Genomic DNA, 15,182 nt, shown 5'->3' on the forward strand with positions numbered 1-15,182 from the left:
TTTCCTCCCTTGGTGTCCATACGTTTGTTCTCTACATCTGTGTCTCTGTTTCTGCCTTGCAAACCAGTTCATCTGTACCATTTTTCTAGGTTCCACATACATGCATTAATATACGATATTTGTTTTTCTCTTTCTGACTTACTTCACTCTGTATGACAGTCTCTAGATCCATCCACGTTTCAACAAATGACTCAATTTCGTTCCTTATTATGGCTGAGTAATATTCCACCGTATATATGTACCACAACTTTTTTATCCATTCGTCTGTCGATAGCTATTTACGTTGCTTCCATGACCTGGCTATTGTAAATAGTGCTGCAATGAACATTGGGGTGCATGTGCCTTTTTAACTTATAGTTTTCTCTGGGTATATGCCCAGGAGTGGGATTGCTGGGTCATATGGTAATTCTATTTTTAGTTTTTTAAGGAACCTCCATACTGTTCTCCATAGTGGCTGTATCAATTTACATTCCCACCAACAGTGCAAGAGGGTTCCCTTTTCTCCACACGCTCTCCAGCATTTGTTGTTTGTAGATTTTCTGATGATGCCCATTCTAACTGGTGTGAGGTGATACCTCACTGTAGTTTTGATTTGCATTTCTCTAATAATTAGTGATGTTGAGCAGCTTTTCATGTGCTTCTTGGCTATCTGTATGTCTTCTTTGGAGAAATGTCTATTTAGGTCTTCTGCCCATTTTTTGATTGGGTTTTTTGTGTGTGTGTGTTATGTGGGCCTCTCACTGTTGTGGCCTTTCCTGTTGCGGAGCACAGGCTCTGGACGCGCAGGCTCAGTGGCCATAGCTCACGGGCCTAGCTACTCAGCGGCCTGTGGGATCTTCCCGGACCGGGGCACGAACCCGTGTCCCCTGCATCAGCAGGCGGACTCTCAACCACTGCGCCACTAGGGAAGCACAGGGTTGTTTGTTTTTTTATTGCATGTTCCTATTACTGTTTTCTAAACTGTTATGGATTTGTTTTTGTAGGCCCTTTTCTTCTCTTGTGTTTCCCACTTAGAGAAGTTCCTTTAGCATTTGTTGTAGAGCTGGTTTGGTGGTGCTGAATTCTCTTAGCTTTTGCTTGTCTGTAAAGCTTTTGATTTCTCCATCGAATCTGAATGAGATCCTTGCCGGGTAGAGTAATCTTGGTTGTAGGTTCTTCCCTTTCATCACTTTAAGTATATCATGCCACTCCCTTCTGGCTTGTAGAGTTTCTGCTGAGAAATCAGCTGTTAACCTTATGGGAGTTCCCTTGTATGTTATTTTTCGTTTTTCCCTTGTTGCTTTCAATAATTTTTCTTTGTCTTTAATTTTTGTCAATTTGAGTACTATGTGTCTCGGCATGTTTCTCCTTGGATTTATCCTGCCTGGGACTCTCTGTGCTTCCTGGACTTGGGTGGCTATTTCCTTTCCCATGTTAGGGAAGTTTTCGACTACAATCTCTTCAAATATTTTCTTGGGTCCTTTCTCTCTCTCTTCTCCTTCTGGAACCCCTATAATGCAAATGTTGTTGTGTTTAATGTTGTCCCAGAGGTCTCTTAGGCTGTCTTCATTTCTTTTCATTCTTTTTTCTTTATTCTCTTCCATGGCAGTGAATTCTACCATTCTGTCTTCCAGGTCACTTATCTGTTCTTCTGCCTCAGTTATTCTGCTATTGATTCCTTCTAGTGTGTTTTTCATTTCAGTTATTGTATTGTTCATCTCTGTTTGTTTGTTCTTTAATTCTGCTAGGTGTTTGTTCTTTAATTCTTCTAGGTCTTTGTCAAACATTTCTTGCATCTTCTCGATCTTTGCCTCCCTTCTTTTTCTGAGGTCCTGGATCGTCTTCACTATCATTATTCTGAATTCTTTTTCCGGAAGGTTGCCTATCTCCACTTCATTTAGTTGTTTTTCTGGGGTTTTATCTTGTTCCTTCATCTGGTAGAAAGTCCTCTGCCTTTTCATTTTGTCTGTCTTTCTGTGAATGTGGTTTTCCTTCCACAGGCTGCAGAACTGTATGAACTGTATACTTTAAAAGAGTGACTTTTACAGTATGTAAATTACATCTCAATAAAAAAATTAGATTGTCTTGGTTGTATGACCTTGTGAATTTGCTAGAAAACATTGAATTATACACTTAAAATGGGTAAAATGTATATGGTAAGTGAATTATATCTCAATAAAGCTACTTACAAAAAAAGAGATCGAAGGATTGATGTGAAAAAGAACAGTTTCTTTTTTCTTTTTTTAAAAATAAATTTATTTATTTATTTTTGGCTGTGTTGGGTCTTCGTTGCTGTGGGCAGGCTTTCTCTAGTTGCGGCAAGCAGGGGCTACTCTTCATTGTGGCGTGCGGGCTTCTCATTGCGGTGGCTTCTTTTGTTGCAGAGCACAGGCTCTAGGGCAAACAGCCTTCAGTAGCTGTGGCACACGGGCTCAACAGTTGTGGCTCGTGGGCCCTAGGGTGCAGGCTCAGAAGTTGTGGCGCATGGGGTTAGTTGCTCCATGGCATGTGGGATCTTCCTGGACCAGGGATCGAACCCACATCCCTTGCATTGGCAGGCAGATTCTTAACCACTGTGCCACCAGGGAAGCCCTAAGAACAATTTCTTATGGTTCTTCTTTGCCCCCAGCTCTCCCTGAGACTACAAATAATAGTTTTATTCTTAAATATTCTGATTTTCCTCCTTTAAAATAGAATTATAAAATAAACCCAATATTCCAATGGCTTATGGTTCTAACATAAAGATAAAATATCTCAGTCCAAGGAAAGTAGACATATCTGCATATTCCTCTCTAAAACTCAAAATCTACATCTTTGGGAATTAACACAACTACCTTTTCCACTTTCTCTAACTAGGAAGAATTTTGCTCTAGCCTTGCTTTAATTACAGGGACTAGAGAGAAATACACATCACTTTTGGAAGTAAAATTTTCAAAACTGTACAAATTTAAGATCTAGCTTCCCAAATAAAACTCACTGGTAGCCATCTCCTAGGTAGCTGAGGATGAATGGAGATATGGAACAGTTAAAAAGACTAGAGAGAAACTTTCCTCTAGGGATGACCTAATGGTATACTTTTGGTCAGAGTTCTAAAGAGGTAGGAAGAATGTGAAAGATTGGTTTTGTGGACTACTATCTCAGGCTTTTAGAGTTTGGTTTTGTTCAGAACATTTCCAGTCATTTTTCACTTGTTCCATGAAAGTGTTCCCACGTGCCACCCCATTTTATATGTCATAATCATACCTGTACAGGTAATAACAATATCCACTTGTCGGATGACCTCATTTAATTTCACCAGTCGAAATCCATCCATACTGTAGAAATAAAGCATGATCAATTAACCTAAAAAAGCAGCTGGGGAGCCTTCTGCTACACAACCTCAAAAGCTATTATTACCCAAGTTGCTTTGGTACCTACATCACTTTTTGGTACAGCTGGACTATTGTTAGTGAAAAATTCAAACTCTTTCCTTAGTTCATACAGGACAGAAATAAAAGGTTCTTTCTATCACTGGGACCTAATTCTTCCTGATAATAGGGAGGCAGGGTTAACCATGAAACCCCAATCAAGTTTCTGCAAAGTGCCATTTTACCTGAACCTACTACCCCATTGAAATTGCTCTCCCCAAGATAATCAGTGATCTCCTGAATGCCAAAAACAATTTTTTTCTTAGACTCTAATATTACTTGATAACCTCTGCTACATTAAACAGTATTTGCATTCTTAAGGCTCTAGACTCTTGGAGTCCATGATACCGTTTTCTCACTTTTTGATTGCTCCTTCTCGATCTCACTCAACCTTTAAATGTTGGTACTCTGTAGGGTATTCTTTTCTCTATTCTTTCGGCACTTATCCATTCCTTTCCCTTGGCTACAAATGATGCCTCACAGGTGGCTGATTTGCACATTAACATCCAAAGCTTCAGAGTCATAGATCAACTTATCTACTGGATAGCTCCTCCTCATGTCCCACAAGGACCTCAAACTTATTGTGCTTGAAAATAGACTCATTATCTTACCCACACCACCAATTCTGTTTCTCTTCTTCTATATTTTCTATCTTAATCAACAGCATTACTGTTCACCCAGCTCTCCGAGTCAAATAAACTAGAATGTCCTAGCCTACTGCCTCTCCCTAATTAAAATTGACACCACATCTGGTTGAGTCTTTTTCCTTAATTCCTTAAAATCTTAATTCTTAATCTATCCCCTCTTTTCTATACGTGCAGGCCTGATGTTCAGGTCTTATTATTTCTTGCTGTAGTAGCCCCTGGCCCCATCTCATCGCCTCTAGGTTTATGTCTCTCTAATTCATTTTGCAGAGTGATTTCCTGAAATGCCATCTGGCTCATGTCACTTCCTTGCTTAAAATACTTTGGTGACATTGTCTGGTATCAGGATAAGACCCAAATACTTATGTTGATATATGATTATACTGACATATGATTCCTACTCAGGTATTACCACTCCCCCAAATTTATCCTATCGGGCAGCTCCATTAAAACTCTTCCAGCTTCTTTAATATAAACATGCTGTGCTCTCTCCTTCCTAGGTGACCTTGCATATGTCGCCTGTACCTGGAACATACTTCCAAACTAAGAAGTCACTTAAATAAGTTTTAAGACTCAGCTCCATTGACACCTCTTTCTACCCTCACCGCCCTGCTCTTTAGTTAGATATTCCTCCTTTGTGCTCCTACAGAAGCATGTGCTGTTTATCTCTATCATAGCACTTACTACACTGCACAGAGGTTATTTGTCTGTGTGCTTCTAAAAGCAGGGACCTTGTCTCATTCATCTACTCACCTTTCATCCTCAGCACAGAGCACAGTACCTAACACAGAATAAGTGATCAGTTCACATCTATAAGATAGTTTCAATCAGTACCTCAGTCAATATTAAAACACATTCAGGTTTCTCTAATGAACCCTGAAAAAGTGCTAGAACGGTGATAGTTCCCTTCGTGTGCTGGAGCCCTGACTCAGGCAAAGCCAACAACTCTGTTGGGGAAAACTGTGTGTTGATGGCTACGGTGTGTGGGGAGTGGTAGGACAGGGGAAAATGGTTATGGAAACATCTTTATGCCATGCCTCATCTATGCTGGGTGCCTTCCTCTGGAGGGTTAATGGTAAAGATTGGATGGGTTATTCAAGGCTACAGGCATGGGGACTTTGCAGTAGTTTTCAGGGACAGTGGTATTTTATCCTGCTGAGGGTGGCAAGAGACAATTTTAATAATAGCTACCACTTAGTGAGGTATTTATTATGTGACAGCACCTCTATACTTTACATAATTATATATTTATTATATAATGTATAATAATTATCATTATTTTCTGAACTTTCATAATTGAAGTAGATAAGATTACCCACATTTTTAGATGGGAAAGGAACTATTTTTTTTTTAAACTTTTAATTTTGGAATCATTTCATACTTAGGAATAGTACAAACAACCCCTATATACCCTTCAGTAAGAGTTAGTAGAGTTTATCCTTCATTTAGATTTGTCTGATATTTCCTCCCAATTACATTAGGTTATGCATTTTGGGGAGGAATGTGACAGAAGCGCTCTTTTCATTGCATCACTTCAGAAAGGATCTGATGCCAGCCTATTCCTTTTTTGATCATTGTTTTCAAAGGGAGAAGGATGGCATGTGGAGCTGATAAGGGGCTACTTGCTCTCTGGTTCAAGGCGTCCCCTGTTACTATTTCCACAGGAGTTCTAAATTGTAGCTTCTGCCAGCCTCCGCTCTCTCAGAGCAGAGCTCCTAGATCTTTGAAAGACAGGTGCTTACAGTTAATAGCAGCCTCTCAGGATCTGGGCAGCTTCTCAGGATCTAGGCCCCTCTAAGATGAAATGTGGCATTAGCTAGGCCATTCTTTGGAGGCAGTTAAAGATAATATGTTAGACAGTGGTGAGAGGAAAAAGCAAATCTCCTTTTGCATGCTTACCAGGCTTGAAGAGCACAGATGGGGTCAATCTCAGTTACATACACAATGGAGCCCATAGCTTTTAAGGCAGCACAGCACCCCTTCCCCACCTGATGAGAGCAGAAAGTACACATAATAAGGAAAGTCACAAAGAAAACAGTTTCTCAAAGCTTCTGGTAAAGTGTACCCCCCTTTCCGCCACCAAAAGGAATTTCACTGAATAGATTCACGCTTAGGGAAAAATCAGAAAAAAAAATAAAATGAATGCAGTTCATAAACAAACTCCTAAACCCTGCTTAGCACATGCATGTGCATAAGAACACCCACACTCACGATTTATAATCAAAACACAAGCTAAAAGAACATCACAAACAGTGCACTGGAACAGTCAGAAAATCAACTTAAAGAAAAAATAGCAAAAATGCAATGGGAAAAAGAAAGATTGTACTTTAACCAGAGGGCCTCTGAAGTTACTTTTGTCCCACTTAAAGTGGTAAATGAATGTACTTTTATGTCCATACAAGTGAAAAATTCTAGTATATTTCAGCAAAATACATTTTAAACACCTAATAATTGAAAGGTTAAACCTTACCTCTCCATAGCCACAGACTACCACCTGCTTCCCACCAAACATCATGTCTGTTGTTCTTTTAAGTCTATGGGGGAAAAAAAATTAAATCAGAAAAATCTCTTGTTTCTTGCTTGAGATTAGATTGAGCCCCTTTGTTTTCATGTTTGGGTTTTGTTTTTTTTTGGTTTTGGGTTTTTTTTTAAATGTTGAAAGCAAGCCTGGTTTCTATCCTAGAGAAACTATTTAATGACTAGAAAGAAAAGTTCAATAAAATATGTATTTTCTTTTTCTTTTTTTTTGCAGTACGTGGGCCTCTCACTGTTGTGGCCTCTCCCGTTGCGGAGCACAGGCTCCAGACGCGCGGGCTCAGCGGCCATGGCTCACGGGCCCAGCCGCTCTGCGGCATGTGGGATCTTCCCGGACCGGGGCACAAACCCGTGTCCCCTGCGCCACCAGGGAAGCCCAAAATATGTATTTTCTTATCCATGCTATCCAATCAATTCCATCTCTATGTGAGGCCTTTTTTCTTTTTGTTCCCCTTGTTTTGGGAGTGGTACAGAAGGGAAGAAGCTATAGACCACAAAGTAACTTTTAAATATAAATGTAATTTTTATTTAGGAGGTGACAAAGCTCTGGTTTAATGTGAACATTGTAGCTTATTGAATTAGACACATAAAATATAATGCTGATAAATGAGTCCTACATTTAGAAGTATCAAAATCGCCAATAGGTGGGCTTCCCTGGTGGCGCTAGTGGTTGAGAGCCGCCTGCCGATGCAGGGGACCCGGGTTCATGCCCTGGTCCGGGAAGATCCCACGTGCCGCGGAGCGGCTGGACCCATGAGCCATGGCCGCTGAGCCTGTGTGTCCGGAGCCTGTGCTCCGCAACGGGAGAGGCCACAACAGTGAGAGGCCCGCGTACCACAAAAAAAAAAAATCGCCAATAGGTCCTATATTAATTCACCAGGGAGGGTAATGGGCAACAAGGTGGAGAAGAGCCTTGAAACACACCAACACTGACTACATGAGGTAGTGAGTTTTCTGGGCTGAGTCCTGCTCAGACATGTTCTACCTCTTTGTCTCTGATTCTCCATGAAGCTAGAATAAAGGTCCTTACTGTTTTCAGGGTCTCTTGGAAGAAGTTGTAGGAGCAGTTTCTGGTTTCTCTGTAGGGTCAGTTGGTCTCCCTTCTCTAGGAAGCCCTGGCTAGGCAGAAGAAACTTCAACTAAAACCTGCCATTCTGAGACAGATGGTTCCGACAAATATTTGTAGGTCTTTCTACTCATCTGTTAACCTCTCCTGTTGAAAAGTCTATAAATGCCCCAAAGGCAAAGTAGAAATCCTATCTTTTTAATGATTTGACAACTCCACTCACTAGGAACTGGTATAACTCCATGAACTCCAATGAAACTCAATAAATATCAATTAAGTGCAGAGGCAGTTTCTGTTGAGTGAAGAGGGTAAGTCTGGCTGGGCTACCACCATACTCAAAAGCCATGGCTTAGAATGGTCCTTGACTGGCTCAGCACAGCAAGGAAATCAATAATCATATTTCTGAGCCTCCTTTGCTTTGACTACCCACAAGCCTTTCTGACTCTCTTCCCAAAGGAAGATGACTCTCTCTTTGTGACTACAAATGACTGTGTGGTGGAAGGGAAACTTCATCAACACCACTACTCTGCAAATGATAGGCTGACAGGGTGGATTCCAGTTAGGCAGTGATTTCCTTGTGATCTGAGGGACCCAGATCTGCCTCAAGGTTCAAGGATAAAGGACAGAAAAGACCTCCGTCAAGAAAGGACTTTTGGGGATGTGAGGGTAAGCTGTCTGGCGGTGTATAAGAGTCATGCCAAGTCTCTGACTTCTCTCTAATTCTTCTAGCCCCAGAACTCTCCAGAAGAGTTCCTGAAATACGGTCTGTTTTATGATCTAAAAATCCTATCTGGGATATCCTTTTTCTTCCTACCAAGTCTTCCTTCCTCAGTCTCCATAAGGCTGCACCTGCCTTGCTTTTTGGCATTGCAGACCAATTACAGAAGTGTCCTCTAGGACTGAGTGGGGCCATTCCCTCATAGCTTATGGTGCAGTGTGCAACCAGCTCAGAGCTACAGAAGCTCAATCCCTAATCCTTTCCTCATATGGACTCTCTATTTTGCAGCCTTCCCTGGAGCATACTTTGATGCTTCTTTAACTTCTCCTCCTCTCAACTCCTCTGAGTCTACGGCCATACCACCCTGAATGCACCCAGTCACATCTCAACTCCTCTGAGAGGAGCAACTGCCCATGACCCAATTGGAAAGTTTTTCACCATCTGAAGATGCCAACAAGCTCTTACTACTACTCAGGTTTCCAGTAGATGGGTGATGTTTTCCTATTTCTTTATTAACTTTTAACTCCAGCTCCACTGCTTCCATCTTACTTTCACCTTCATACATTTCTGATGTTAAAGTATCTTTCTTATCCACAGGGTAAACACTGCTTAGGAGGGACCCTGTCCATGTTTATGAGCTAGTAGAGGTACCTTCATGCATCTTTTACTAAATATAGGCAGGTTTTAGGCTCATAGATTTGGGAGTTGAAAAATCTGTAAGAAACAGTTGTGGATGAGTAAATATTTTTACAAGTATATATCCAAACCCTTATTATCAGGTGCAAAGCTGTGCATCACAATAACCGTTGTGTGTGGACAGAACTAGGGACAGTCTGTAAACAGACTGATAGAGTAAGGATTCACTCAGATGTCCAATCTATCTGATAATACTACTGAATCTATAGGAGTAATCATTAAAAATAGTTTGAATTTGCATTGAACACCCCCCTCCAGCCCACAAAAAAAAAAAGATTTCAAAGAAAAAGTCTTCTTATAAGATCTAACTCAATCCTAAACTTACTATATAGGGTTCTAGAAAGAAGGACAAGGGAACTAACATTGATCCCCAGGATTCATACCTTATCTCATTTAATCCTCACAATAACTCTATGAGATAGGTCTTACTGTCACCATTTTACAGATGAGGAAATAGGCACAGAGAGGTTAAATAACTAGTCTGAGGTCTTAGAGTTAATAAATGATAGAGCCAATTGTTAAACCAAAGTCCTTCTTGCTCCAGTGCCTGTGGTGTTGCAAATTGCCTGGGGTTCAGACTAGTAATGTGGCCCACAGGCCCTTTCTTCACTTTTCCATTAACTAATACATGATGGAAGCCATTTGGCTTGGCAATATTCTAAACCAACTTAATGGTTTCACATAGGGAATTACTGAGTCTTCCCAGCAAGAATGAAGGAATTTCAGGACACAAGTGTAGAAACAGAAACTGGGCACTGGAAGAACACAATTTTTGGTATATTATATCTAAGTAGATTTTGTCAGACTTGCAGTCCTTACAGATTTGAAAAACTACAAATGCCACTGGGAAATAACCCTGTGCTCACCACAACTTTCCAGATGGCCAGAGAATTGTATGATAGTTGGTGCTTAAGAACTGACAACATAACCTGGAAGAGAAATACCAGGAACCTTTTCCTAAACCATCAAAGATATTTACCTATTTATAATGACTTTAGTTACTGACTCCCAGGCCTGAGAGGGTGACTGTAAAAACTGCCACCAATAGATAGGGGCTGGTCTGACTTTTTAAGTAAAATAGATTTGCTTGAAATAGTGATAGCAATGGTAGCTCTGAGTCATAAAATATTGAGTGTGATGTAAGTGACAGCAATGATAGCTTTGGGTTACAAAATATTGAGTATGATGTAGCAATAGATCCAGAGGTACTACACAAATCATTTCTAGAAATAACCAAAACCAAAAAATTTAGAACCTCAATTCAACAACTCAAGTTCACCCCAAAGATAACAAAACATTACCCATCAAGAATTGATTCACGGCAACAGTAGAGGTTGTCAAATTTCTGTTTGGTGACTGAGTCATTGACATTCATGGCTGGAACACATAGCTTCCCAGCTTTGGATAGCTGGTACAGCCTGAGGATGAAGGAGATCAAGAAGAACATAAAACAATGAGATATTGCAATCGACGATCAGTTTCATATCAAATTTCACAAATAAGTTAATTGAGTAGGCATGAGAGCCTGAGACACAACTAATTTCATCCTATAAGGTGTATACAGAGAAATAGAGAATACCTTTCCAGAATCTGTATACAGCTTAGAAATAAAGATATTAATCAAAAGGCACGTGGGGAAAGTCTTTGACCCACCACTAAATTTTAAGCATTAAAATGTAAAATTTTTAATTGCTTATTAGTTTTATTTCCCTTTTTAATTATAAAAAGAGAAACTTTAAGTACTATTTTAATCCCACTACTCTAATGCAACAATTTTAACTTTCAAATAGTTTAACTTTCCAATAGTCTCAATTTTATAACTTCAGTACATATACCTATAAATATGTATATCTGTATATAGGGGTTTTATTTAAACTGAGTCAACTAAAAATTAGAACCAGGTGTTTTATTCAAAATTCATCCTTTTCTAAAAGTTTGAAAATATGGGACAATCCATAGTTTTATACATTCAAAAAGATCACAGTATATTGAAGCAGTGATCGTGGCTTATTCAAAATTTACTTCCCTAAAACTTTCATACTTTCAGTTCTTTCTGGGTAAATAACAGGAAACAGAAATGGTTACAATTTTACTCAGGGAATTAATGCTCATTTGAGAAACAGAACCCTAAATCCTTGTTCTCTGTGTAAGAACATAAGCTCTATGAGGGCCCAGGCTTTTGTCTGTTTTCCCCACTGCTAGATCCCTAGCATGGTTCTTAGAGTAGTTCCTGGTCCACTGTAGAAGTTCAATAAATAGATGTTGAATAAATGAATTCGTCCAAAGAGGACAAGCGGTCACTGTATTACAATGACTAGAAAACATGAGGACCACACTTATTCCCTTAGCTACTCCCCCCTCACTATTTTAAGTTTCCTATTTGTGTTGTTAATTTAAAAAACAAGTGTGCAGGGCTTCCCTGGTGGTGCAGTGGTTGAGAGTCTGCCTGCCGGTGCAGGGGACACGGGTTCATGCCCCGGTCCAGGAAGATCCCACATGCCGCAGAGCGGTGAGCCATAGCCGCTGAACCTGAGCGTCCAGAGCCTGTGCTCCGCAATGGGAGAGGCCACAACAGTGAGAGGCCCACGTACCGCAAAAAAAAAAAGACAAAAAACAAGCGTGCAGACTCAGATCTCATCATTTCAGATCAGGTTTCAATTTTTAACATAATGTATTCTATAAGTATGTGATTATAAGAATATATATCCAGGGGCTTCCCTGGTGGTGCAGGGGTTAAGAATCTGCCTGCCAATGCAGGGGACACAGGTTCGAGCCCTGGTCTGAGAAGATCCCACATGCTGCAGAGCAACTAAGCCTGTGCGCCACAACTACTGAGCCTGCGTGCCACAACTACTGAAGCCCAAGCGCCTAGAGCCCGTGTTCCACAACAAGAGAAGCCACCACAATGAGAAGCCCGTGCACTGCAATGAAAGATTAGCCCCCGCTCGCCGCAACTAAAGAAAGCCTGCGTACAGCAACAGAGATCCAACGCAGCCAAAAGTAAATAAATAAATAAATAAAAATTTGTAAAAGAATATATGTCCAGGCTGCATAAAACTAGGCGTACCCATGTCAAATCTTACCTGTGGACTCCAGTAACACTCTCTTCCACTATGCCCTTGATTTTCTTAAACATGTTGGGATACTTCTTATAAATCCAGTGAGTAAGATCCCCTCCATCATCCAAGATCTGAAATAATAAGCGTCAATAATGTCATATTTCAAACTTCCCAAATGGTTATGCAAAATAACTTAAGAGTCAGTATAATGACCAACAGTCATTACACTGAAGAAAAAAAAACAAGTGAGGGACTTCCCTGGTGGCGCACTGGTTAAGAATCCGCCTGCCAATGCAGGGGACATGGGTCCGAGGCCTGGTCCGGGAAGATCCCACACGCTGGAGAAGAGCTAAGCCCGTGCGCCACAACTACTGAGCCTGCGCTCCAGAGCCCGTGAGCCACAACTACTGAGCCCACATGCCACAACTACTGAAGCCTGCATGCCTAGAGCCTGTGCTCCGCAACAAGAGAAGCCACCGCAATGAGAAGCCCGCGCACCGCAATGAAGAGTAGCCTCCACTCGCCGCAACTAGAGAAAGCCCACACACAGCAACGAAGATCCAACGCAGTCAAAAACAAACAAACAAAAAAACAGTGAAAAAAAACCAGTGAAATGAAAGGCCAACTGTAATTCTCACAGCCAAGTGACCTTCCCAAATGACATACCCGCTAGGATCAAAATACAGCAGCGCAATGAGGATTTTCTTATGGACTAATAGCTTAAGTGATTACCTAGACCATTAGCTCTTGGCTGTACTGTTGGTAGTCAGAAAGCCTAAACTTGATATTAGCATATTTATATTGGTTGAATTCAGGACTTTAAATATCATCAGTAAAAGCTTAGTTTAAATAAAGCCAGATAATTAGTCTCCCTCCCAGAACAATGGCTTACAAATGTGTATTCGTTAATCCTTTACTTCTCCCAAAGTACAGGCACTCTCCTATCCAAAACGATCAGGCAGCACTGTAGGGTTTTGCCTAGCACAACCTCACACTCCCTATCAACCAAATTAAAAATAACTAGGGAACTGTGCAGCATGTAGGTGTGCAAGCATGCCTCTGAACAGCTCATCACTGTTTCAGGTTGGGATTAAAGATAAACACAATGCTGTGCCCACTGGAGCTTTCATCAGCAGAGGAAAGTTTCTGAATTATAAATAAGCTAAAGAAAGACCAGCTTAGAATACTATTAGGCAGTAGGCTGTGGCATTTCAGCCCTTCACCTAACTGTTAGAAACGCTTGGCAGGACTTTCCAAGTTGTTACACCCACCCTCCTGGAAAGACCCACAGGACTAAGCTGCCCTCCACTGGCAAGCACCCATTTTGCAGTCTCATCAATTATCAACTCTACTACAAGTGCCAAAGATGCCATCCTGGACACCTGGGTACAGAAAATCTCCAACCTCATGTCTACCACCTGATCTTTTTTGCTTCTGCTCTTGTTTTTGTTTTTGTTTTGGCCATACCACTCGGCTTGTGGGATCTTAGTTCCCTGACCAGGGATTGAACCCGGGCCCTTGGCAGTGAGAGCACCGAGTCCTAACTGCTGGACCGCCAGGGAATTCCCACTTCTGCTCTTGTTGTTGATCTATTTTCTCTGATTCCACTAAACCTTATTTGAGAGTAGGGATCCAAGGCAGGACTCTTATTAAAACTCTTACACTTGCTCCATACCATAAGATAGTGCTCCATTTTCTCCCAGTAGAAACCTTCAGAACAGATTCCCTAAGAAATGGAAAGGCTCCTCTGAGTTTCTCTCTCCCTTTTTTTTTTTTTTTTTGCTGTATGCAGGCCTCTCACTGTTGTGGCCTCTCCTGTTGCGGAGCACAGGCTCCGGATGTGCAGGCTCAGCAGCCATGGCTCACGGGCCCAGCCGCTCCACCACATGTGGGATCTTCCCGGACCGGGGCACGAACCCGTGTCCCCCGCATCGGCAGGTGGACTCTCAACCACTGCGCCACCAGGGAAGCCCTCTCTCTCCCTTTTTACATGTATGCAATCCCTCATGGAGTTTTTCCTTGCAGCCTCTGATCCCTAGCCACACAAAAGATCAGAGACAAAAAAGATTGTGTCTTAGTCTCAGTATTCTCGTCCACCTTTTCCTTTTAACACAGGTATCGAATACAGGCAGGTAGTTGCTATCCCTAATATTTATTTAATGAATGTAGCCCATAATTCTCACCCTGTTGTCCTACTGCAGAAAATTATTGTCACCTGGGAATCTTCCTGAAGTTGGCAAACAAGTAAAAGCACTTGACAAGATCTTCTTGACAGGATCCAAAAGATACGGATCCTGTTTTCTGGGGTCACAGTTGTTCTTACCCTTGTCTTACTCTCTTCGTCAACCTTTCCAGCAGTGTGTGCTGGCTCTACAGTCTATAAAAGCTCGCCATGTACAATCCCCTGTCCTCCCTATGTTCATGACTATAAAATTAATGTTTTATTTCCAGTAGAGCCCCCCTGGCATATCTTCTTTAGCACCTGTCAGTCACACTCCCTTCTGTCACCGTTAAACTCCGCTGGAATGCGCTGACTCATCTTATAGCCGACTCCTCCCTCCCTTTCAGGATATGAAGGTTTTAACCCAGCTTCCTCAAACCAACACTTGGTGCAACGTGGCCTGGATCAGAATCCAGAAAGACAGGCTGCTTCTCTCTGCTGTGTCCCAGATGAAGCCTGCTCTGCAGTCTTTAGCAGTAAGCAATAGTTGGACTAGAGCTTCAATGATTCTTGTTTCAGTTGATTCCCTAATTTCTCCTCTCACCCATATGCAGAAAGGTTTGCAAAGCAGGAGTGCATCGTACTTTGTGAAGCTTTTTGCTTCCCCTTGTGAATCTAATATGCTCTCAGCCTTCAAGCACTTGATCTTTTAAAAAATGAAACAAAAATAAAAACTAAGCAAAAATTTAAAACCCCAAACTTTGCCTATTCGTCTTTCTTCAGGTGAGAAATGAATAAAGAGAAGAAATTTGAACTTGGAATCCCTTCAGGTTTACTATAAATTTAGCACGTGATTCTAGAAAGAAAGCTAAGTACCATAGGAGCTGTGTGTGCGTGTCTGTGCTTTAATCATTGAT

At 41.3% G+C, this 15,182-nt stretch overlaps 1 protein-coding gene across 5 annotated transcripts in view; it reads right to left on the reverse strand.

Moving 5' to 3' along the window:
• AHCYL2 (adenosylhomocysteinase like 2) overlaps positions 1-15,182 on the reverse strand; it is a 164,369-nt gene that overhangs the window by 15,600 nt on the left and 133,587 nt on the right. For all 5 annotated transcript variants that reach the window (XM_024762807.1, XM_024762806.1, XM_024762815.1 and 2 more), the window contains exons 7-11: positions 12,129-12,235; positions 10,347-10,463; positions 6,501-6,564; positions 5,930-6,018; positions 3,223-3,293 (exon numbers count right to left, since the gene is read on the reverse strand). In XM_024762807.1, coding sequence (XP_024618575.1) covers positions 3,223-3,293; positions 5,930-6,018; positions 6,501-6,564; positions 10,347-10,463; positions 12,129-12,235 — 448 coding nt within the window. The remainder of the gene's footprint in view (positions 1-3,222; positions 3,294-5,929; positions 6,019-6,500; positions 6,565-10,346; positions 10,464-12,128; positions 12,236-15,182) is intronic.

The sequence above is a fragment of the Neophocaena asiaeorientalis genome, unplaced genomic scaffold, assembly GCF_003031525.2.
Source record: "Neophocaena asiaeorientalis asiaeorientalis breed wild unplaced genomic scaffold, Neophocaena_asiaeorientalis_V1.1 scaffold681, whole genome shotgun sequence".
Taxonomy (NCBI): Eukaryota; Metazoa; Chordata; class Mammalia; order Artiodactyla; family Phocoenidae; genus Neophocaena; species Neophocaena asiaeorientalis.